This window comes from Canis lupus, chromosome 21 (genome assembly GCF_048164855.1).
Source record: "Canis lupus baileyi chromosome 21, mCanLup2.hap1, whole genome shotgun sequence".
In the NCBI taxonomy this organism is placed as follows: domain Eukaryota; kingdom Metazoa; phylum Chordata; class Mammalia; order Carnivora; family Canidae; genus Canis; species Canis lupus.
Genome location: NC_132858.1, coordinates 10,465,054 through 10,487,464, shown reverse-complemented (window position 1 = coordinate 10,487,464; position 22,411 = coordinate 10,465,054). Strand labels below are relative to the sequence as shown.

General features: G+C 56.4%; 1 protein-coding gene across 2 annotated transcripts in view; it reads right to left on the bottom strand.

Moving 5' to 3' along the window:
- MOB2 (MOB kinase activator 2) overlaps nucleotides 1–15,465 on the bottom strand; it is a 78,254-nt gene extending 62,789 nt beyond the window's left edge. Inside the window, exon 1 of one of the 2 annotated variants that reach the window (XM_072790467.1) lies at nucleotides 15,335–15,465. In XM_072790467.1, coding sequence (XP_072646568.1) covers nucleotides 15,335–15,351 — 17 coding nt within the window. In that variant the 5' untranslated portion in view covers nucleotides 15,352–15,465. The remainder of the gene's footprint in view (nucleotides 1–15,334) is intronic. The other variant, XM_072790466.1, reaches the window with a different exon arrangement.
- Nucleotides 15,466–22,411: the final 6,946 nt, after the last annotated feature.

Genomic DNA, 22,411 nt, shown 5'->3' with positions numbered 1-22,411 from the left:
CCCAGGAAGAAGCACAGCCCACCTGCAGCAGCCCTGCTCCTGCTGTAGCCCTGCTCACAGATCCCCGAAAGACAGAGTGAAACCCCTCGGGGCCGACTGTCCAGTCCCCATCACAGAACGACAGCCACATTCAGCTGGCCTGTGAGGAAGTATAGTAAAGCCAACGAGGTCACGGCAAGACAACACATTTATTTTCACATGAATTATAAATGTCAGGAACTCTCAACAGAACTCAGCTGAGCCCAGCACTTCTTCAGCCAAAAAGGTAGGAGGCCTTCCCAGCAGGAACAATAGAATGCACTTGAAAACAAGGATTGTAATTACAAAGCATTTCAAAGCCCTAGCAGGCGGAGGAGAGGCCTGGGTCTGCACTCTGACAGCCAGGAGCCAACATGCCTCCCAGGACCAAAGCCCAAGGCGGAAATGAGTCCCCTCAAGTCCCCTTGCCTGTCACCACACAGAGCTCAGCCCGGATGCCCTGCTTCCGGGAGGCTGCAGACACAGCCTGTGTGGTGACAGGGTGACCACAGGACACATGCCTGCACGCCCTTGGTGCTGCTGCACACTCTGTGCCTTGAGCACGTCTGTGTCTCTGAAACTAGGAAACTTGCTTACAGCAAGGCACAGGCATGCCACACTGAGCTACCAACTCTGTCCTGGCCAACACCATCCTGCAGGGCAGGGGCTGTGGACTTGGGTGCTGAGGTGCAGGGGGCAGTCATGACACCCAAGACCACCTGGCCTGCAGACAGCACAGGGCATGAGCTCCCAGGCCTCCTGGCCGGTACCTCTTCCCGACAGCAGTGCCTATAGGACACATGACCCTGGCAGGGGCAGGGTGCCCTGGTGTGGCCTCCTCCCTGAGAGGACGGCACACTATGTATGGCAGAGGCTACCCAAGGGTCTGCGGAGAGAAGATGAAGCCCACCCTGAAGGGGAAGCATTCATAGTATATTTTATTCTGGGTGTGGGAAAGCCAGTGCAACACAAAATGCTCCTCTTATAGAAGGGAGGGAACACTATCCTGGGCAAACTCAGGTGGCGGCTCTGGTCTCCTGTTGAAGCCACAGTCCTTAGGTGCATAGCCATGTCAATGACTCTCAGGAAAGCTCAGGTAGCCTCAGGCCCTGCGCACTTTCTGCCCTGGGCCACTACCCGGTTCACCCAGCACAGGAGGGCACATCACACAATCCATAGCAAGAAGTAAACACACTTTGGGAGCCCTGCTGAGAGGATACCAGGCCTCCTGGGAGGACTTCTTTCTGCAGCCCATCATCAGCTGCAGGGTGGTGGCGAGGGAGGGGGTGAGGACAGCATCAGTGGCCTAGATTCCTTCTCAGCCCTTCTTTGTTCATTCAACAAACAAGCCAAGAGGACATGGGCAGATGATCTGGGAAGAGGGCTAGGGGGCTGGAGGGGGGTGACTCTCCCACTGTGTGAACCATTCACATAATGATCTCACTGGGGATTGCTCAGAGCCAAAACTACTGCTGTCTACTGAGCTTCCAAGAAGACCCCAGACTTCAGCCAGGGTGTCCCAAACTCATCTAGCACCTCAGAGGATGAGTACTCCTTGAGGAGCATTTTGAGATACCCTGTTTTGGGTGCTCCACATTGCTCCCATGCCCTGCTGCCTTCCTAATAGTCTCTGTAGCCTCAGTGACCAAATGCAGCCCCAAAAAGGCACTCAGCAAGCAAGGGGCTCCAGAACAGCTCATGACACCAACGTGAACTGAATTTCTTCCTAAGAGAACAAACCAAATGGTACACACACTTCCAGTAATGCACGCATGTGGGGGAGGGGGGGCGATGATAAAGGCTGTACAAGAATATATGGAATGCTGAGATCACCCCACAGACTAGCCAGGAGGATATGGGTAGGGCACAGGGTCAAGCTCTGGTCCTGGTCTACAGCCCTCCCAGGCTGCCAAGCCGAGGGCCTGAGGCCTGCTCTCTCGGCCCGAGCACCCTTACACCCCGCTGCATTCACTGTTTCACAGCTACCACTCTGGTCTCCTGGCACACCCTGGACTGTTCCGGGCTTCTCTGCTGAGTCCCCGTAGGGGGGCATGTGCACTCTCTCAGCTAGTGAACAACAGCCTCAGGAAACACAGCGGGGGGTGGGGAGGGAGGTAGTCCCACTTCGGCTGGTCCTAACACCTCCCCTACTTTGATCTTGCTCTTTTTCCTTTAAGAGCAAACTCTAAAATCTTAATACTTGGGATTAATACCCTTAAAGTATACAGAACTCAGGCCAGTCATAAGAAAGCTAGACCACTGCACACAAAGCGCAGACAGATGACTCACCAAGAACGCTGGGGCCCAACGCTCAAGAACATCAGCTTCAGCCCTCCTCAAGGATTCGAGCACTAACCACCCTTCTTTACTTAATACAGCAAAGATTCTTTTCATAAGAGTACCGCAGGCAGCTGGCCACAAAGTAGAGAGGCAAGCGGCATGCCTGCGCGATCAGGAACGCAAGCTGGCAGAGCCTCTCCAGGAAGACCCTCCCAGGCCCTGCTCTCAGAGACCACCGGTCCCCTTGCAGAATTCTACCCAAGGAAATGCCAATATCGGGTATGGCAAATGGTGATGTACAAGGATGGTCAGAAACCCCCCTCCGCCAGGAGGAGACACCCTAAACATCCTGCCACAGAGGACTATAGGAACTACAGCACATCCACAGGCAGCCACCCACATCTCCTGCCACGGACCTCGGATTGCTGGGCAGTCCACATCCAGTGTGACGTCACTTTTGAATGTAGAGTAACGGTCTCTGGGTAGTGGGATCACTCACTTTTTGTTTTCTGCATTTCCTGTGTTTTCATGTTTCTACAATGGACTTGTGAAACCGAGTTCCACAGGAGCCACAAAGGAACCCCCGGTAGTGCTCAAAAGGCAATGGGAGAGTACATGAGTGTTAGCACCTCAATACTCAGGAAACTCTTTAAGGGTGTTTTTAATTAAGATTTTGGGCTCCTTTAGACTCCCTGGACATCCAAATGGACCTTCACCTTCCTGTGCACTTCCCACATGCCGGCCCAGCACCCAAGTGCTCCTCTGCACTGGGCGCCCCACTGCTCTCTCTCCTCCCTGGGCCTCAAAGACCACTCTCCATAGAGATCACGGTACTGGCTCAAAAGGATACAGCCACTAGAAGCCACAAAGGCACAGGTGTCCACTCTAGTGGCTCTGGGCACAGCCCCCCAAGATGGCCCCCAGAGCACACAGAAATCTTTTACCCATCCCACATTTCCCCAGCGCATCCAAACCCAACCACTGGGGAAATACAACCACACAGCTGTGACAGGCCCCCTCTGGCCTGGCTCTGCAGGTATCTCTGCCAGCCAAGCCACACACACAAAGGACTGAGGCTCACCAGCCCCTGGGGACAGCAATCAGGGCCAGGGGCGGCCCTGCACCAGGGCCACAGCTGCTCCTGCCCTATAGCTCTATGGTGTTAGCCAGGCCCAGGCTGGCTCCACTGAACAACACTGACACCTGGGGCTGGCTCATTCCCACTGTGGGGCCATCTAGGCACTCCAGGATCCTGAGCAGCATCCCTGCCTCTACCCCCTAGGCATCAGAAGCCCCCACCAAACCCTCACAATGTCTCTAACCAAAACATCCCCAGCAGGTAAGATCACCCCAGGTTGAGACCCCCTGAGAGCCCAGTCCATGGAATGCTGCCGAGAATAACAAGAGGGTCCCTCACTTCACGCAGGGACCAGATCCTGAGTGTGCCAATGCACCAGGTTCTGGGGAACCAAAAGTGGGTGTTAGTCACTACCCTTCAGAGGTACAGCCCGGTGGGCATGGGCTAAGTTGGTGCTACTAGCTCATGTCTGTAGCACCATGCAGGGCTGCCACACATGGTTACCCCAAGAAGAGAAACTACATGGGCCGCCTGGGGGGCTCAGTCTGCTAAGCCTCTGACTCTTGGTTTCGCATGATCTCAGGGTCCTGGGACCGAGTCCTGCATCGGGCTCCCTGCAGGGAACCTCCTTCTCCCTCTGCCTATGTCTCTGCCTCTGTGTCTCTCATAAATAAATAAATAAAATGGAAAGGAGAGGGGAGGAGAGGGGAGGAGAGGGGAGGGGAGGGGAGGGGAGGGGAGGGGAGGGGAGGGAAGGAAAGGAAGAGAGAGAAAAGAAAGGAAAACAGCTCACTCCCACTTCTACAGAAATCAAATAGGCCCAGGAGGACAAGGACCTCAGGAAGGCTGCACACTAGGGTCAGCACCAGGACCACCCCTCCTGTCTGCACCTTAATGTCCAGCCTGCAGCAGCAATTAAGAAGGCACCACCAAGATGAAGCTGCAGTCTGTCTCCCATCATTGGCCTGCAGCGCTCTCTGGGCTGCTGGACCTGGGGAAGGGAGGGGTGACTGACTATACATCACCTCCTGGGTACCTCCACCACCCTCCCCTACTGGGGAGTACTATGCTGATGCTCCCCTTCTTTGAACTGGAGACAGTCCTTGTGAACCTATCAAAGGGTTCTCTGCTTTAAGGAGCCAGGGTTAAGCAGACAGGGTGGCTGAAGGGGTGAAGTGACTCAAAGGAGAGGCCTGCCTGGGGCTGGTGGCTGGGGCTCCTAAGGCCACTATGCAGCTGTCACAGGGGAAGGCTGTGTGCTCTGAAGCCTGTAGCCTGAGGGCTTTTTTTTTTAAGTTTTTACTGCAATCTCAGCCTACGGTGTACTGCTAGTTTCAGGTGCAATCTAGTGACCACACACTTCCATGCATCGCCCCATGCTCATCACAAATGCACTCCCTAATCCCTATCCCTGCTTCCCCTCCCCTCTGAGGACCAGCAGTCTGTTCTCCACGTTCTTCCCTTCCTTTTCATTCAGAAGCCTAGCTTCAGGCTGAGAAGCCAGCGCTGATATTCACTTGCTGCTGAATGGGCTGGGGGCATCCCCAAGCCTCCCAGACAACCTGCCCCCCTCAAGGCATCCCTGGGTCAAAGCAGCCTACAAGTGGGAATACAATGGGCCAGTGCTCTGCCAAGCAGGTGCTACTGACATTGGAGAGTCTAGCTCTGTCTCTGGAGGGACACTGGGCCCTCCAGGTGTCCCTCAAGGACATGCGGCCGAGGGCAGTCTGTCTGCAGCGCAGGAAGCAACTCCCACTCAGCCCCACTCCCCACTCCACCCTGTCTCTCCCCAGCTGTCTCAGTACCTCAGGCTGACAGTAAGGGGGAAGCAGTCTCCCAGGTAGGGAGCAGCCTTGAAATACAAACAGCCACAGCCTGGAGGCATATTTGTTTTAGAAGCGCCTATTTAATGAGCAGCTGGGACTGGGTGATATGGCCCACCCTCCTCTGTCTTGGAGGGGTTATCCTCTATGCTCCTCTCCATGACCCCGCAGTTCCCAAGGAACCCACAGAACAGGCCAAAGGGACTATGTGGCGTGCAGAAGCCAGAGCCTACCAGGCAGGCTGGACCGAGCCAGTGGGCCCTTAGCATGGGGTCTGGGGGCCCACAAGGATGAGACCTACTGTTGGCTCCATGTCCTGCACCGACCGGCCACGTGTCTTCAACAAGGGAACACAGTCTCCACTCCATGGAGTGTCAACGACAGGGCCCTGGTTCTCGCCAAATCACCTGCTCAACAGCAACTAAAGCATCCGGTTGAGGCCAGTGTCCTAAGACTCCTCAGAGGCCTGCCCAGGGAGGGGCAAACAGAGAGAAGGGGACAGTCCTTTCTGGGTCAAGCACCAAGAAAGCCCCTGCCTTCTCATAAACGGCCTGGGATCCTCACAGGTCAGGGCCTGCATCTTCATTCAGCAGGTGGAGAAGCGGCTGGGAGAAATGGTCACCCAGGTTCATAGGCAAGTCTAACCTCAGCTCCTCAACTCGTATATATGGCTCGCTGCTGCCTTAGCAAGCTGAAGTGGGAAATAAAACCAAAGTGAAAAGTGATGCTGGCATCCTGAAGTAGGGCTCGGGGCAACTGCTCCCCCAGCCAGAGGGCCAAGCTGATGGAGAACAGGGCACCGGGGCACTGCTCCCTCAGGATTGGATAGCTCCATGTGCACATGAGGTTCATGCCAAAGCAGTTGTCTCGGACAGGCAGGGGGCACCAGGCACCACCTCTGCCTCTGAACCTGCTGCCTTGCCCTGACACTGCCTGGCCCACCCAGGCCCAGATGCAGGGGAAAAGAGAAGAACGGCGGGAAGTGCTGAGGGAAGGAAACGAAAGGCAGTGGGGTAGAGACAAGTGAGGGCAAGGAGGCAGGGTCTCGGCTGTGGGACAGTACAGGAGCAGTGGGGAGCAGCAGCTGGCCCAGGCCAGGTGCCTGAGCCCAAGAAGGTACGTGGGGTAAGAAAGCAGGTCTGTGTGCTGAGGGCCCTGAGTGTAGTTGCTCCCAGCACAGAGGCAATAGAAGGAAAGACGGAGCTTTGCTACAGGAAAAATATTTCAGCAAAACAGTTGTGAGGGAGGGACAGGAAGGAGAGGCAAGATGACTGAGGTGGGTGCAGGCTCTAGGAGAAGCTAATGGGAGCTGATAAAGAGCCAGTCTCAGCAAGGCCAGGGCAGGGCCAGCTGTGCCCCCCACAGGCCAGCACCCTCTCAGCCTCCCCTTTCAGCACCCAGAACACCCTCAAACTTAAGAAGGCGGCAGACCACAGGAAATAAGTAGCCACAGCCCTACATCTTCCACGACAAGGGCAGCAGCGCCTTTGCCACTTGGTGCTGCAGCCTCCCATGCGGGCGTCTTGCAACGGCATCAGGACACACACAGGGCACGAAACACAAGGCCTGCAACCTCCCAGCACAAAGGTGGAGGCGGGAGAGCCAACGGTGCGCACCAGTGCCTTCCGACCACACTGGGGTTGTCTCTACAGAGGTGCTGACATCTGGCTGGGGAAGGCAAGCCTGGCATGATGACATGCTACCAGCTCGGGCCCCACAGCTCTGGGAATGGGCAGGCCCAGATGGAAGGCACTGTCTACCTGGGGATGGGGTCAAGCAGCCTCTAGAGAGCACCAAGCCTCAGAACACCTGCCTCTGCCCACAGTCACCCTCAGAGCCAGATCTGACACAAAAGCCCTGGGCTAGGCTCTGGGTGCCAACCTTGCTACCCAGGATGGTGTGGCCGTCAGACTGGGTTCTCCTTAGGGACCAGGACAGCAGGGCTACCTACCTGCACATAAAAGCAGCTCTTCGAGAACAAGCAGAGCTGACAGTGACCAGGTGGCATGTAGGGCGGCAGGTGCTGGGAGGTTCTCAGTGAGGACATGTGAGGGAAGGCAGTAGGATGACAAGAGGGATGTATCTTGCACACACCTGGCCCTGCCTGGAGCTGGCTGCTACTGCAGGTGCTATGCACACAGGCCACACACCACAGCGAGCCCTTGGTGGGGGGCGGGCAGGAGAGAGAGGACTCCCACCCCACCCCCGGCTTCCAAGAAGGAATTTCCAAATTTCCAGCACAGAAAGAAGTTCTCAGACCAGGCTGGTGATAAGGCCTGTCTCAGAAGGGGGGGTGGGGGGGGTTCTCCACAACACCCCTCCAGGGCACACCCACACTACCTGTGGACACCTCACAAAATCCCCCAACCACTGCTAGGAAGGGGACTACTGGGGCTGTGTTGCCTTGCCGATAAGAAAATTGAGGCTCAGGGAGCCCTAATGAAGCTGCAGAGTCAGGATTCACCCCTGAAGCCGTCTGTCCCTGAGCCATGTTGTCCTAATCACTTCTGTGCAGAGGAGTCCACCTGCACACCTTTTCCTGACAGACTTCACCTGCCACCTGAAGGAAAGGCTCTGAGCTGTTATGGACACCTGGGTTCCCAGTAATAACAGACCCCATGTTCCCACCCACATCCCTTGGTCTGCAGATGGGGATGCCAGACACCGCCCCTTCCCTACATGGGAGACCCCTCCTTTGAGAGGGAGAGTCTGTTCCTTCCCACCATATCTGGGTGGCTCTGTGACTTGTCCGACCAACACAGCATATCAGAGGTGACACTCATCTTCCAACAGCTTCCGCGGTGGTTCTGCTCCTGGAGCAAGGCCACAGAGAGCCCTTGTCATGGCGCCTGAAATGTGGCCTGGGGGCCAAGGTTAACGCTCTTCTCCTAACAGCTCTTCTCCTAACAACATGAAGATGGTACTCGCCTCTCCCATTCTCTCACCCAAGCGCAGCAGAGCTTTCCAGAAGTTACATGACTTGTAAGATCACAACACAATGAACCCAGAAGCAGATATAAAGATCCAGCTCACAAGATTTGTAAAAAAGACCAATATTGTCACATTTTTTATTCCATAAAATATAATTATTTTCATCGAAAAAATGTTATGCTAACATATGCTGGGTTTATTATTCTTTTTAAATGAATTAACGAATATTTTTATAAATTTCTTGATTTTAATTTCTAATATGATAAACATTGATAGCTGTAACACATATAAACCCAATAATTTTTAAGCATATAAGGGGGGGTTTGAGACCACAAAGTTTAAGAACCCTGCTCCAGAGTCCACGTGCAGAGAGGCCATATTGGGAAACTGAGGCTCCCACCCATCCACTCAGTTGTGAGAGGTGGTGGTCCTTGTTTGGACCCACTAAGTTCTGGGGTTCATGTCACAGCAACAGACACCACCCAAAGCCCAAGCTGAGAAACTGCTAAGACAGGCCCTAGAAGAGAAACACATTTATCTGGCACAGTAGGGCCAAATACAGTGGACCCCAGGACTGGATGTGGGGCACACACCTACAACCTGGCTAAACCGCCCACAGTACTGCTGGGAGTCGAATCAGCAAGCCTTTGGGGGGTGGGGGGGGGCTCTCTCTCACAGCCAATGAAGTAGGAGCTGACCACTCTGCCAGGTGTGGGCAATGCAGCCCAAGCCCTGACACAGTGGACTCCAGAGGTGTCATGCTCTCAGAGAGAATAATCGGCTAGCCCAGGGCCAGCCTGGTACAAAGGCTGGAGGGGAAAGGTTTCTTACACCTAAGGGGAAAGACGCCATACATCCCTGCTTTCCAATGTCAGCCTGCTGTTTCGAAGAGAAGGTGCATGCCCCTGTGGGAGCAGCTCCCTCCCCTCACCCTATACAGAAATGCTCAATTAGGTGTGTCTGGGTGGCTCAGTGTGTAAAGCTCTGCCTTTAGCTCAAGTCATGATCCCAGGGTCCTGGGATCAAATCCCACCTCAGGCTCCCTGCCCAGTGGAGTCCGCTTCTCCTTCAACCCCTACCCCCTGCTTATGCATATGCCAGCACTCTCGCTCTCTCTTGCTCTCAAATAAATAAAAATCTTTTTTAAAAAATGCTCCATTAACACTAACCAAAAAATCGCTACAGAAATGCTCAATTAAAATAAAAAATTGCCACCATTACCCAATGTAGCAGCAACATTCCAAACAAACAGGTGTGATAAGTTTTACCTCATGTCTATACACCATGCTATACCTGAGACGTACCAAGGAAGAGCTACAGGAAGGAACAGAATGAATGTCCCACCCCAGCAACTGCATTATCAGCTCTTTCAAGCTAGCAAAGGAAACTATCTTCAGAGAGAAAGGAACCAGAATGTGAAATGTGACAATGTGAATGTGGCCACAACCCAAAGCCACACACGGTTCCATGCATGAACAGTACCCCAGCTTCCATGTGGCCTGGACACCCCACCCATCCCCACTTCCCCTCCTCTTCTAAGCTTCCACAGTTCACTCCTTGGTTTTGATTGCTCCTCCTTCCATGTTCCCAGGCACTGTTCTACAGAGCGACACACAATGCCGACGGGTGTGCCCCAGCCAGGAGAAATCCTGTACAGAAAGAAAAACAAACATGGGGAGACAAAGAATGGGAGGCAGTCCCGCCAAGTCGGACAGGAACAGCACCCACCACCTCCTGTTCCGGCCAGGCCAGCAGGAGGAAAGGCACACCCAGCCAGCAGCAGAGACCAAGGCCAGTGTCCTGACTCGCTCCCAGTGTCCAGGTGCCCCAAAAAATGCAGAGCGCGCCTCACTGAGTACCTCCCTTGCCCCATGAGCACGTTCATGACAAAAACAAGAGCGCGGGTTTGGCCATGTCTGAGTTTCCAGGACCATTTCAAGGGCAATGCAGGAAATGCCGGGACAATGGAAATGCTGTCAACAGGCATCCCCCACCAAGGCCTCCAACACCCATCATCCCAAACGCCATGGCCACAACAGAGGTCACAGCTCCCTCCTACAGGCTGCTTAGAGCCAACAATGGCCCAGCTGTACACAGAGAACCCCTCCCAAGCCGTGGCTAGCTGCTGACAAGGTCTGGCACTCCCCGACACACACACCGGGATGTCTGGAGGCCAAAGGCAGGGCACAGACAAGGGCGGCCCTCAGGGGCAGTAGGTATCTCGGAAGCCCTGCCCAAGGCCAGCAACACCTCCCGCCCCACCTCCCACTTCCCGGCAAAGCATTTCTGCAACACCTCTCATGAATTCACATCCTATGTCTGACCAGACACACAACTTCCAGGACGCTCTGCGTGCACCAGGCTACCAGAGGACACCCCAAGCAGGGGGACAAATGAGAAATGAGGTGCTGCTGAGAGCTCCCAGGTGCACAGGGTTTGTCTCACAAAGGGGTCCATGTGGCTGCTGTTCTCTTTAAAGGGAATGTGAGTGCAGATCAGCCCCGGGCAAGCGCCTGGGCAGACCAGGCCCGCAGGTGTCCCTGGAAGTGTTCTGCAATCACAGCTTCTGAGGGGGTGCCAGCTGGAGGACGCTTTTGCCACATATGCCTCCACACCTTTGCTCAGGCCTGGGTCACAATCTTTCTTCTTTCTTACGTGGAAAATTCTATGCATCTTCCCATATGAGCTTCCTGAGCACCCCTGCTCTGAGCCACCCTGCCAGCCTGGGCTCCCCACTTCCAGCTCCCCCTCATTTACTCTGCTACGCTCCATCCCCCATGTCCGAGGCCCTTCTGCGCCAGCCTGAGAAAGCAGAAACTGTGTCTTCTCCATCTTGGAAGCACAGGGCCAGGCCCACAACAGACTGTGAAGGCAGTCAGGACCTGATGGTCCCCTCAGCTGAGAAAGTGGTCCAGCTCACTGTCCAAGAAGGCTGGGTCACAGCAGCATCACTCATGATTGGCAAAAAGAGGGAACAATCCAGACACCAACAGAGAAGCAAAGCATGCATATCTCTATACTGTGGAATATCATCTGGCAAGGAAAAGGGTTTAGGGTTGACACATGCACAGTCTGAACACATTTTTAAAACATTACACTAAATGAATTGGTCACAAATGACCCCATATTGGATTCCATGTGTATGAAATGCCCAGAATAGGTGAATGGAGACTGAGAGAAAGGCAACCAGTAACAACCCAGGGATGGGACAGGAAGTGACTACTGATGGTCACCAGGCTCCTTCAGGGTGACGGCAATATCCGCAAGTTAAACTGTGCTGATGGCTACAAAACTCTGCAATTTCACTAAGTCACCTAATTGTTATACTTAAAACAAGTAAACTTTATGGTATGTAAGTTACACCCCAACAAGGCTGTTAAAAAAAAAGTCTGGAGACTCAAGCAAGTTCATTCGGGGTGTCCTCCTGGTAGGGTTAGTCAGATGCAAAGTGCAAAGAAAAAGTCATCAACGCCCCCACAAAATCCCTGCACAGGTACATACGCACAGGATTCTATCTCCTTCGACTGAGCTCAAGATTCCTGAAGGCAAAGCCAGACAGGCCAGAAAGCCCTGTGGCCACTTAGAAAGATCTGCCTGCTGACCAAGAGTGCCAACTTCCATCACGCTCCACACTAAGCTGCCAACCCCAGGGGCGGGTCTCTGGCCAGAGCTGGGGAGCTCTCAGTTACACACCTCACCCAGCTCATCTCTGCTTCAAGAGCAGCAGGGCAACAGCAGCCCCAGGAAGGGGGCTGGTGTGTGCCTGCTCCTGCCCTGGCTGCAGGCCCAGGCTAGAGGGCGCAGGGAGGGCGTGGCCCTGCAAACTACCCCCTGTGGGCCCCACCCAGGACCAGTAGGAGGGCTGATCTGCACCCACCCCCAACCCCCTCCCTGACTCAGAAGTGGGAGGAGGTACATTTCCTCTTCTACATTCCCAGATGCTTGGAAACTTTAGGACTGAGCTGTCTGTTGGGTAAAAATGAAACTGCACTTTTATCGTCTGCTCACAAATGCCTGTCACCGTCAGTTAGGATAAGACAAAAGCTTCCCCCACACCACCACACACTGAGCCATGGGGCACCTCGCGCGGTCTCAGAGCACGGGGAAATCTGATGTTGCTCATGCAGCATCTCTTCTGGGGCTCACTTCCTTTCCAGCGACAAGGGCGCCATCCTGTCATCAGCTGTCCAGAATGAAGATGGCCAAGGACCAAAGAGATGGCCAAACAAATGGTGACCCTTTTTCAAGCTAGGAATTACTCTTTATAGGACGCCTGGGTGGCTCAGTGGTTGAGCATCTACCTTCGGCTCAGGTCATGATCCTGGGGTCCTGGGATCAAGTCCCACATCGGGTTCTCCACAGGGAGCCTGCTTAACCCCCTACCTATGTCTATGCCTCTCTCTGTGTTTCTCATGAATAAATAAAGTCTTTAAAAAAAACCTACTCTTTACAAAAAGAAAGAGAAATTACTGTACACCAATTTTCACCATGCCGAGCAAAAGAAACATACAATAAAACACATGGATACATGCTACACATCATAAAATTTTTCTCCAAATAAGTCCCAGCAAACTCCAACAGCAAGCTGTAACATGCTGGAGTTATTCTTGGCTTCCCCCGGCAGGTTTCCTGCAAGACCTCCCTTTCCTCAGATAAGGCCGCTCGTGTTACTCAGCAAAGCACTTTCCGTGACAGGGAAGTGCGTCCATTCGCTGCTCTGCTTGCGATAGCTGTCCGCAGAGGAGGCGGGAACCGCGTTTGCTACTACAGCCCGTCCATACTTTGTCACCTGAGATGAACCAATACAGAGAAACTCTTTCTTTAAAAAAAAAAAAAAAGGAAAAAAATAAGTTTAAAACATAAAAAGAGAACTGTATTCCAAACTACCTGGTTGATAATGAACAGTGTGAATTAATAAAAATATCAAGAAATAGTCAAGAATAACACTTCCTCAATTCTTCCAGGTTGAAAACCAGTTAAAGGGTTAATGGCTCACTAAAGCCCCGGCACAGAGCACACAAAAGGTGCCTGGCAGGAGGAGCTCCCTCTTCACCTGCCACTGGCTGGCTATCCTCAAGGAGGGCAGGACCAGAGGGAGGGCCAGCTGGGGTCACTGCTGTTGGCTCACTCTGCAGCTGGAAAGCCGAGGCCTCAGCACCCCCCTACAGCAGATGCCCAGTAAACATGTGGGAGGAACAGAGCACACGGGCCCTCCCAGCTCTCACGTCCTATGGTAACACCTCGAAAACAAGCTCTGGAGGAACATCCCTATGTGACAACTGAAATCATATCACTTTTGTTTACAAAGGGCGGGGGATTCAGGATTAAGGAACTGTTAATTCATAATTCACAATGTCCAATGGGCAATGCACTAAATTCACAAATACGTACACAAGGATAACCAAACACTGTAATCCATCTTTTGAGATCTCTAGTGTCCTTAGAGCTGCCTATTTTACAGCCAGGCACAGTAAAGACTCCTTCCGTCTCTGGGGCTCACGGAAGCAGCAGTTCCAGGCGGTGTCCCTTTCAGAGCTGTCTTCCTCTAGCACCTGGACCAGCATCCTCAGCGTGGGACCCAGGAGGTGAGTGCTCCACCAACCTCACCCAGACGACTGCCTGCTTCCCAAAGTCTTGATGAAGGCCTCGACAACCAGTCCCTGGTCAGCCTAACTGTGGGGTTAATTTCTGAATACTCACAATGACAGGGAAGTCCACGAAGCACAGAACCCAGTCAGTTTAAAAGACTGCATGCTAGTCAGGTTTCAGCACAGAATACCTGCTTCTCGTGGACAGGAACACATGCTCATCACACACAGACAAAAATAACAATCGGCTGCCTTCTCAACAACCCCGGTCTTCTGGCACAAAGCAGCGTGAATTCAACCCACCCGATCAGTAGTCTACTTCCCTCAAACAGACTCCCTGGGAGGCCAGGTGGCCAGGTGGCCTGGCCTCCCAGGGAGTCCCTCCCAATAAATGCAGAAAGCCTCTGCCATTCAGAAATAAAGCAAACACAGCTGCCTGCCCTCAACGCTCGGTGCCTGTGGGTTACAAAGGCCTCCTCTAAAACCTACCTCCGCACCAACGGTGGCCAACGCTCACCAAATACCAAGCGCTGTTCAAGGTGCTTTCCGCGACTTACCTCGGTTTACCCTTCCAGAGTCCTACAGCACATGCACTACAAACTGCATCTCACAGAAGACTTTAAAGGAGCGGGTCTGGGGAGGGGCAGTGGTCCCCTCAAGTCACACAGCTAACACGGAGCTGGGCAGGCAGTCAGCCTCTCCCGGGAGGCAGCCCAGCTGGTGGTCCTCTGCGCCCCGGCTCCAGGCCGGCCCCTGCCACGCTCTGGATCCGCCCGGCCCTCGCGGGCTCATCTCCCCTGGTGTCCCTCTCACGGGCCTCCAGCCACCCCCACCCCCGCCGCCGCGGGCCAGGACGGGCCTCACCCATCTCCTCCGTGATCCTGACGGCACCCTCCTCCGCCCTGCCACCCGCAGCAGCCCCCGGACCCAGAAAGGAAACGCGGGAGACCCTGCCCCGGCCTTTCAGGACTTCCCCCAGCCCCGGGCCACGGGCGATGACAACGAGAGCTAAGCAGAGAGGGAGAAGCGCCTGCCCTCCCCGTTCCTCAAAATCAGAAAAGTTTCTTGCACAGGGCACTGCCGTCGGAGAACTTTCCGCGGCCGTGACGTTCACCTCGCCGCCCTCGTCTCCAGGGCGCCGCACGCACCGCGCAGCGCAGGGCCAGCCGGCCGAGGCGCCCTTCCTTCTCCACCTCCGGCCCGCCGCCCGCACCGCGGCCTCCCCGCGCCCGCCCCCGGGCCCCGCGCCGCGCCAGGACACCCGGCCGGCCGGCTTCTCCTCGTTCCGCGCAGCCGTTCCCGGCCGGCGGCAAAGTTCCCTCCCGCGGAGCCGCTTCCCCGCGGCGCCCGGCCACGGCGGCCGCCGTCCGCCCCCACCCCGCGGCCCCGACACCAGAGGCTCGGGCGGGGGCGCGTCCCGCACAGGCCGCCCGGCCCCGCTCCCGGCGGCTCCCGTCCGCGACCGCGACCGCGACCGCGACCCCGGCCCCGAGGAGACGCCCCTCGCCCGCCCAGCCCGCTCCGCCCCGGCCCCACGCCCTGGACCCGTGCCGCCCGCAGCGCGCCCCGCGCCCCCCGCCGCCGCCCCGGCCCGCCCGCCCGGCCGCCCGACTCACCCCATGAGCCAGTCCATGGCTGCTCGGGGCCCGCCGCCCGACACGCTCGGCCCTCAGCCCGCGGCGGCGGCGGCGGCCGGAAGTAAACACTCACTCGCACACTCCCACACGCGCGCCACGGGCGCCGCCGGAAGTGACGCGGTAGCGCGCCACCCGCCGGGAAACGTAGTCCCCGAGGCCTCTGGGGCCCCACCGGCCCTGCAGGGATCCTTCGCCCCTCCTCCTTCCAGCCCCCTCCCCTTCGCCCCTCCTCCTTCCAGCCCCCTCCCCTTCGCCCCTCCTCCTGGCTGTTCCCTCACACCCGGGATGTCCCCTCAACCCGGGATGGCCCCTCACACCCGGGCTGACCCCTCAACCCGGGATGGCCCCTCAACCCGGGATGGCTCCTCACACCGGGCTGACCCCTCACACGGGGCTGACCCCTCACACCCGAGCTGACCCCTCACACCCGGGCTGACCCCTCACATGGGGCTGACCCGTCACACCGGAGCTGACCCCTCACACGGGGCTGACCCCTCACACCCGAGCTGACCCCTCACACGGGGCTGACCCCTCACACCCGAGCTGACCCCTCACACCCGGGCTGACCCCTCACACCCGGGCTGACCCCTCACACCCGGGCTGACCCCTCACACCCGGGCTGACCCCTCACACCCGAGCTGACCCCTCACACCCGGGCTGACCCCTCACACCCGGGCTGACCCCTCACACCCGAGCTGACCCCTCACACCCGGGCTGACCCCTCACACCCGAGCTGACCCCTCACACGGGGCTGACCCCTCACACCCGAGCTGACCCCTCAAACCGGGCTGACCCCTCACACCCGAGCTGACCCCTCACACCCGGGCTGACCCCTCACACCCGAGCTGACCCCTCACACCCGGGCTGACCCCTCACACCCGAGCTGACCCCTCACACCCGAGCTGACCCCTCACACCCGGGCTGACCCCTCACACCCGAGCTGACCCCTCACACGGGGCTGACCCCTCACACCCGAGCTGACCCCTCACACCCGGGCTGACCCCTCACACCCGAGCTGACCCCTCACACGGGGCTGACCCCTCACACCCGAGCTGACCCCTCACACCCGGGCTGACCCCTCACACCCGAGCTGACCCCTCACACCTGGGCTGACCCCTCACATGGGGCTGACCCGTCACACCGGAGCTGACCCCTCACACGGGGCTGACCCCTCACACCCGAGCTGACCCCTCACACCGGGCTGACCCCTCACACCCGAGCTGACCCCTCACACCCGGGCTGACCCCTCACACCCGAGCTGACCCCTCACACCCGGGCTGACCCCTCACACCCGAGCTGACCCCTCACACCCGGGCTGACCCCTCACACCCGAGCTGACCCCTCACACGGGGCTGACCCCTCACACCTGAGCTCACCCCTCACACCCGGGCTGACCCCTCACACCCGAGTTGACCCCTCACACCAGGCTGACCCCTCACACCCAGGCTGACCCCTCACACCCGGGCTGACCCCTCACACCCGAGTTGACCCCTCACACCAGGCTGACCCCTCACACCCAAGCTGACCCCTCACACGGGGCTGACCCCTCACACTCGGGATGTCCCTTTACTGCAGGCTGACCTCTCACACCTGGGATGATCCCTCACACCCAGGATGTCCCCTCACACTTGTGATGTCCCCTCACGCCAAAGATGTCCCCACACACTCTGGGCTTGCCCCCTGCACCCTGTACTGTTTCCTGGCCTGGACTGTCCCCCTGCACCTGCCAGTGCCCCGCGCCCGCTATGTCCCCTCCTCACTCTTAGAGGAGCTCCCCCAGAACTCCTGTCCCCATCAAGTCTCCTGCTGCCATGTTGCCTCCTTTCCAGACTCAGGAGGACTCAGGAATCATGCCCTCAGGGGCATCAACAGAAAAAGCATGGACACTGTTTATGGGTGGACACAGGGCTGCTGGCAGCATGGCCTGGAGAGCTGGGGGGCCCCTGAGACCATGCTCTGACCATGACCTGCCCGCTGATGCTGAGCCCCCACCATCCCGCCATCCCCACAGCAGGAGCAGCTCATGGACCGTGTTACCCCTGCTGCCCTAGTAGCCATGGGGGGCTGGGGACACGGGTACAGCCAATGAGGCAAACCCGAACATGGGTGACTTCGAGGAGCAGCGGCCAGCACAGGCTGCCTTCCTTTAAAGTTCTTGAGGCAAGAAAGATGTGGCCCCGCTGGAAGTCCCACCTAACATAGCTCCCTCAGCCCACACTGCTAGCTGCGGGCTGCCGCCTCTGCTGGGCACGAGGGACCGACACCCCTCGGTGCTGATGCCGGAGAGGGGCAGGTGCTACCGGGCCCGGGAAGCCTAGGTCATTCCCCTGTGTGCGGTTGAACAGGAGGCCGTCTGTTCCTAGAGGAAGAGGCAGACCCCACCTGCCAAGGGGAGGACTCCTGCGGAGATTCCAGTGGAGGAGGCCAGGAGTGGAACCCACCACCAGGATCCACCCCATTGTGCCGCTTATACTAACTCCGTTCTCTCCACACCTATACTTCGAAGGGGGAGGGGGGCGTTCTGTGCACCATCATGCACCTGCCCGTCCTGTCCTTAAGCTCGACTCACACCTTTCTAATGGGCCTGAGTCTCATCGGCGATTGCCAGGATCCACAGAGATCTCTTTTCTCCCTCGACTGCCTTCATGATCGTGAAACTCGGGGCGGGGGGGGGACCATTGCAAACTTTAGCACCAGCCACCACCTGAGATCAAGCAATGAGGCCAGATAAAGGAAAGAAGAAGGGAATTAACTTAATATGTAATGACTCTGAGGGGAAGAATGTGCACATCCGGCTGCCTCTCCACCCAGGGCAGTGACCCAAACCATGTTCCCGAGGAATATGAACTCCAGGTGGTCCCACCTGTTGTGACCATCCACTAACCAGTGCCCTTGCACATGGAGGTCCAGGGAAGTGCTGCAGTCTCCACCCATCTTTCTCCTGCCGCCACTGTGGGCCAGCAATCCTGCGTCCCCTCCAGAGCCTGGGGGTCAGATCCCTGCTCGTCCACTCACTGCCTGGGTGACTTGGACGAGTTGTTTGATGTCCCTGTGACTCAGTGTCTTTACTAATGTGATGGGGATAATAATGTTGCCAAATGTGTCATGAGAAACTTGGCGAGTTCACAGGTGTAGGCTGAAGGTGATGAGGCAGGCAGGTATGACTGGGTATATCGGGATTATGACCTAACTGCTCATGGCACTTTTCCTGAGCTCAAAGTCAGTGGCCTTTCCCTCGATGGTGGTGTATTGCTGGGCACACCCCACTTTACAGCTCTGTGTCACCCAGTTCATAATGGACAGTTCAGATCACACGGCATGTGATGCCCTTTCTCCTACTCTTTTTTCTCATCTTCTTCTTCCTTACCCTCCCCCCTTCCACTTTCTCCCAGCTTCCCATGTGGACAGAGTAGCCAGTGGAAGTGGTTGTGTGGCTCCTAGGAAGTCCTTCCTTTCTACCCCCAGCCCTGGTCCAATCTTCTGGTTCCTACTGAGAATAGGCGAGGGATGGCTAAAGATCTTGTAGCCATCTTGGACCATGAGGCATGTGGATGACAATGGAGCATAGAGATAGCACTGAGGTTCCAGAAACGACCACAGCAGTCCTGAACTTCCTGCCTCTGGACTTCTTTTAATTGAAAAAAATCCCAATTAAGTCACTGTTCTTTCCTGTCCCTGTTATCTGAAGCTAAAAGGCAACTGCCTCATTGATACACTCAGGACAATGTATGTCTTCTTCCTGGTGTCCAGGTGATTGAAATATAAAAGCTTGTCTTCTTTGCAGGGTATGTCATGACTTTGCAGGGTATGTCATGACTTTCCCAGACCACTAAACCCCTGAAATTTTACACAGCTGTGTCCGAGTTCCTAAAGTCAAGGGGAATAACCCTCTGGCAAGCACGTATGTTTTATCAGCATCCTGGGCTTCGTGGCCTACTGGCAGGACATCCTCCATACAGTGGAGTGGTGTGAAATCCCAAGGCATGCTGGGATAGCCAATGTCTGTGTGGACTGAGCTGTGTGGAAAACACAAGTGATGATCTGACCCTGTGGCATGAAGGTGGAGGCATACCAGCAGTCTCGCCAAAAGGACAGAGCTCTCGGCTTCCCAGTTTATGGGACAAGGCAGGGCGTGTCTGCATGAGCCACGGCTGAGTCATACATGTGCTGACTTGCTCCAGGAAGGGCATCACATCTGGAAGACAGCAGCCGTTGGAATCATCACGTCTCTAAACTTGCAGCAACACAGTGTCCATCTCCTGCACAGACGATGTAGAAGAGTGACGGGAGCCCTGTCCCTCTTGACTCTTAGGCTGGGACGGTGGGGCTCAGGACTGGCCTTCTCTGCAGGTGAAGTGTGTGCCGTCCCTTTGAGCTGGGAGGTGGAAATGTAGGATTTTCAATTAGCCCTCCCTTCTCGTCATGCCCTCATTCACTTGGCAAAGAAGTACCGAGTGCCGACTGCTTGCCAGGCCCTCATGAGGTGCGCAGAATACAGTGTAGACAAAGCAGACAAAATTCTGCCCCTGTGGAGCTTACAGGCGGCTGGGAGGAGATGGGATGAAAGAACAATAAGAAAGATACATACTAGGTCAGACACTAACACCAACGACAGGGACAGGGGATGCTGGCTGCTCCCCTGCCCCCATGACCTCAGAATGGGACCTTACTTGTAATGAGGGTAATTGTGGATTAAATCAGTCAGGAGGAGGACCTGGAGGCTAGGGTGGGTACCTAAGCCAGTATGATGGGTCTCCTTATAAAACAGGAGAAATCAGGAGTGCAGAGGGAAGGCTGTGAGATGAGACCCAGGGAGAAGACAGCCATCTTCAGGCTGGGGGAGGCCTGGGCCCCATCCTCACCCTCATCCACAGCCTTGGGAGGAACCAGCCCTGCCCCACCAAAGATTTCAGGGTTTCTGATCTCCAGAACTGCAAGACAATAAATTTCTGTTGTTTTAAGTCACCAAGTTTGTGTTGCTTTGTTACTACTGTAGGCACCAGTCCTCTACCTCCCCTCTCACCAGGCACCTGCCTCCTGCCAGGATCCCAAGGGGCTTGCCAGCCAGGAGTCCTTGGGCTGGGAAACAGGGCTTGGTTTTCCTAACTGTGCTTTGCCCTGGGCAGGGACCTGCAGGAATTCCCCCCAAAGGAATAGTCCTCTGTTGTGGGGTGGAGGGAGACACTTCCAGCATAAGGATGGATGCATGGCCAAGACTCCGGGGAGAGATGAGTCTCTGTTCAGCGGCTGACCTGGGACAGAAGCTGAGCCCTGTTGGGTCCTCCCTTCACTGACTCTCTCTGTCCCTCAGGCTTATTCCCCGCCACCAGCGGGCCCCTGCCCAAGAGTGGGTCAGTGCTGAGCATCCTTCCCTGGGCACAGGGCAGTCCTCGTGACACCTGTTCTGCACCCTGGAGGCTGGAGAACAAAGCCTGCCTGTCTCCTCTGAGCCAGTCCCTGTGCTGGGTACGGTCCCAGGTGAGGCTGAGGGTGAGCCAGGGCAGTGCTCAGACAGCCTGTTCCATCCCTACCCACCCCCACCCAGGGTCAGCGTGTCATTGTCGGAGAAGCCTGGCAGTGTGCTGTGGGAAGCCTGTCCCAGGGGAGCTTCAGGGTTGGCGGCCCCTCCATCCCTCCTGGAGCATTGGGTCTTCTGAGCCTTTGGCTAACACCATAGGTGCCCTCCCACAGACCTGTCGTGGGCCGGCTGCCTTGTGCACGCTCAGTGGCTCACACCTCACACCATTTGGGGAGCGACTGTCAGCAGGACCCTGAGGCTCTCAGAGGGTCAGAGACTGCCAAAAGTCCCTCAGCAAGCTGCAGGCGGTGGGATGCCAGAGTCCTCTGCTCCCAAGCCCACCATCTTCCCACTCTGTCCCACTTCCCAGTGGGGCGCTCCTCCCTGGGTCTTGAGAAACAGTGGACGGGGCCCCCCACGGGAACAACCTGCAGAGTGGCTCCTCCAAAGCACCAGCAGCTGAGCTGCCTCTGGAGACCTCCAGGCTTCGGCTCCTTTCCCTGTCAGAGAGCAGGAAGCCCCTCTGTGGTGCATTTGGCCTCAGTGCTGACTGGTGTCCATGGAGCAGCTAGGGCCAGGGCCCAGACATCCATACCACCTGGGGTCACTTCAGTCTCCTGCTGTATGTGCAGCCTGCAGGTAGGGGCCCTCAGCTCCCTGTCTTATAGGTGTGGCTCAGCAAGCTGGTGCAGGGCAAGTCCTGGAAGGCCCAGAAGGCAGGTGCATCAGCTCCTAGGTTGGTCACCACCCCCACTGTCTCCCACCCACGTCACACCTGGCATACCAGGTGCTCCTTCCTCCTCCAAGCCTCCCTCCCTGGAGCATGCGGATGACTACTCAAAGCTCTGGCCAATGGAGGTCCCCTGAGAACCAGGGACAAGCAATGCCTCTGCTCCAGAAACCCACCTTGCTTACTTACCTGACGGTGGCTGGTGTCTGAAGAAGAGTAGGACCTTTCACATTAATGACTTATCATGCTTCCTCCCATCTGAAGGTTCATTTTCACGCCAAAGTTCAGAGGCTGTGCCCCAAAACCCCCGGACCCAGGTGACCTGGCCGTCACCTCAGGCTGGTGTGTGCGCAGCCTTAACCTTTAGACAAACCAAACTGGGATTTGGGTGGGAGGCTGTCTCAGTCCCCTAGGGCTGCTGTGACAAATGACCAGAAACCAGGTGGCTGAAAACCACAGAAATGTCTTCCTTTGCAGTCCTGGGGGCCGGAAGTCTGCACTGAGGTGTCAGCAGATCCAGGGGAGGCTCTTATTTGCTTATCTGGGGACGGCTGGTGTTCCTTGGCTTGGAGGCACCTCACTCACTGTGGTCTCTGCTTCCCCCTTCACACTGCCTTCTCCGTGTATGGGTTCTGTGTCTGCATCCAAACTGTATAAGGACACCAGGACACCAGTTGTTGGATAAGGGCCCACCCTTATGACCCCCGCCTACCTTGGTTACTTCTGCAAAGACCCCATTTCCAAATAAGGTGACTTTCACAGTACTTTAGGACTCTCACATATCCTCTTGGGGCACACAATTCAACCC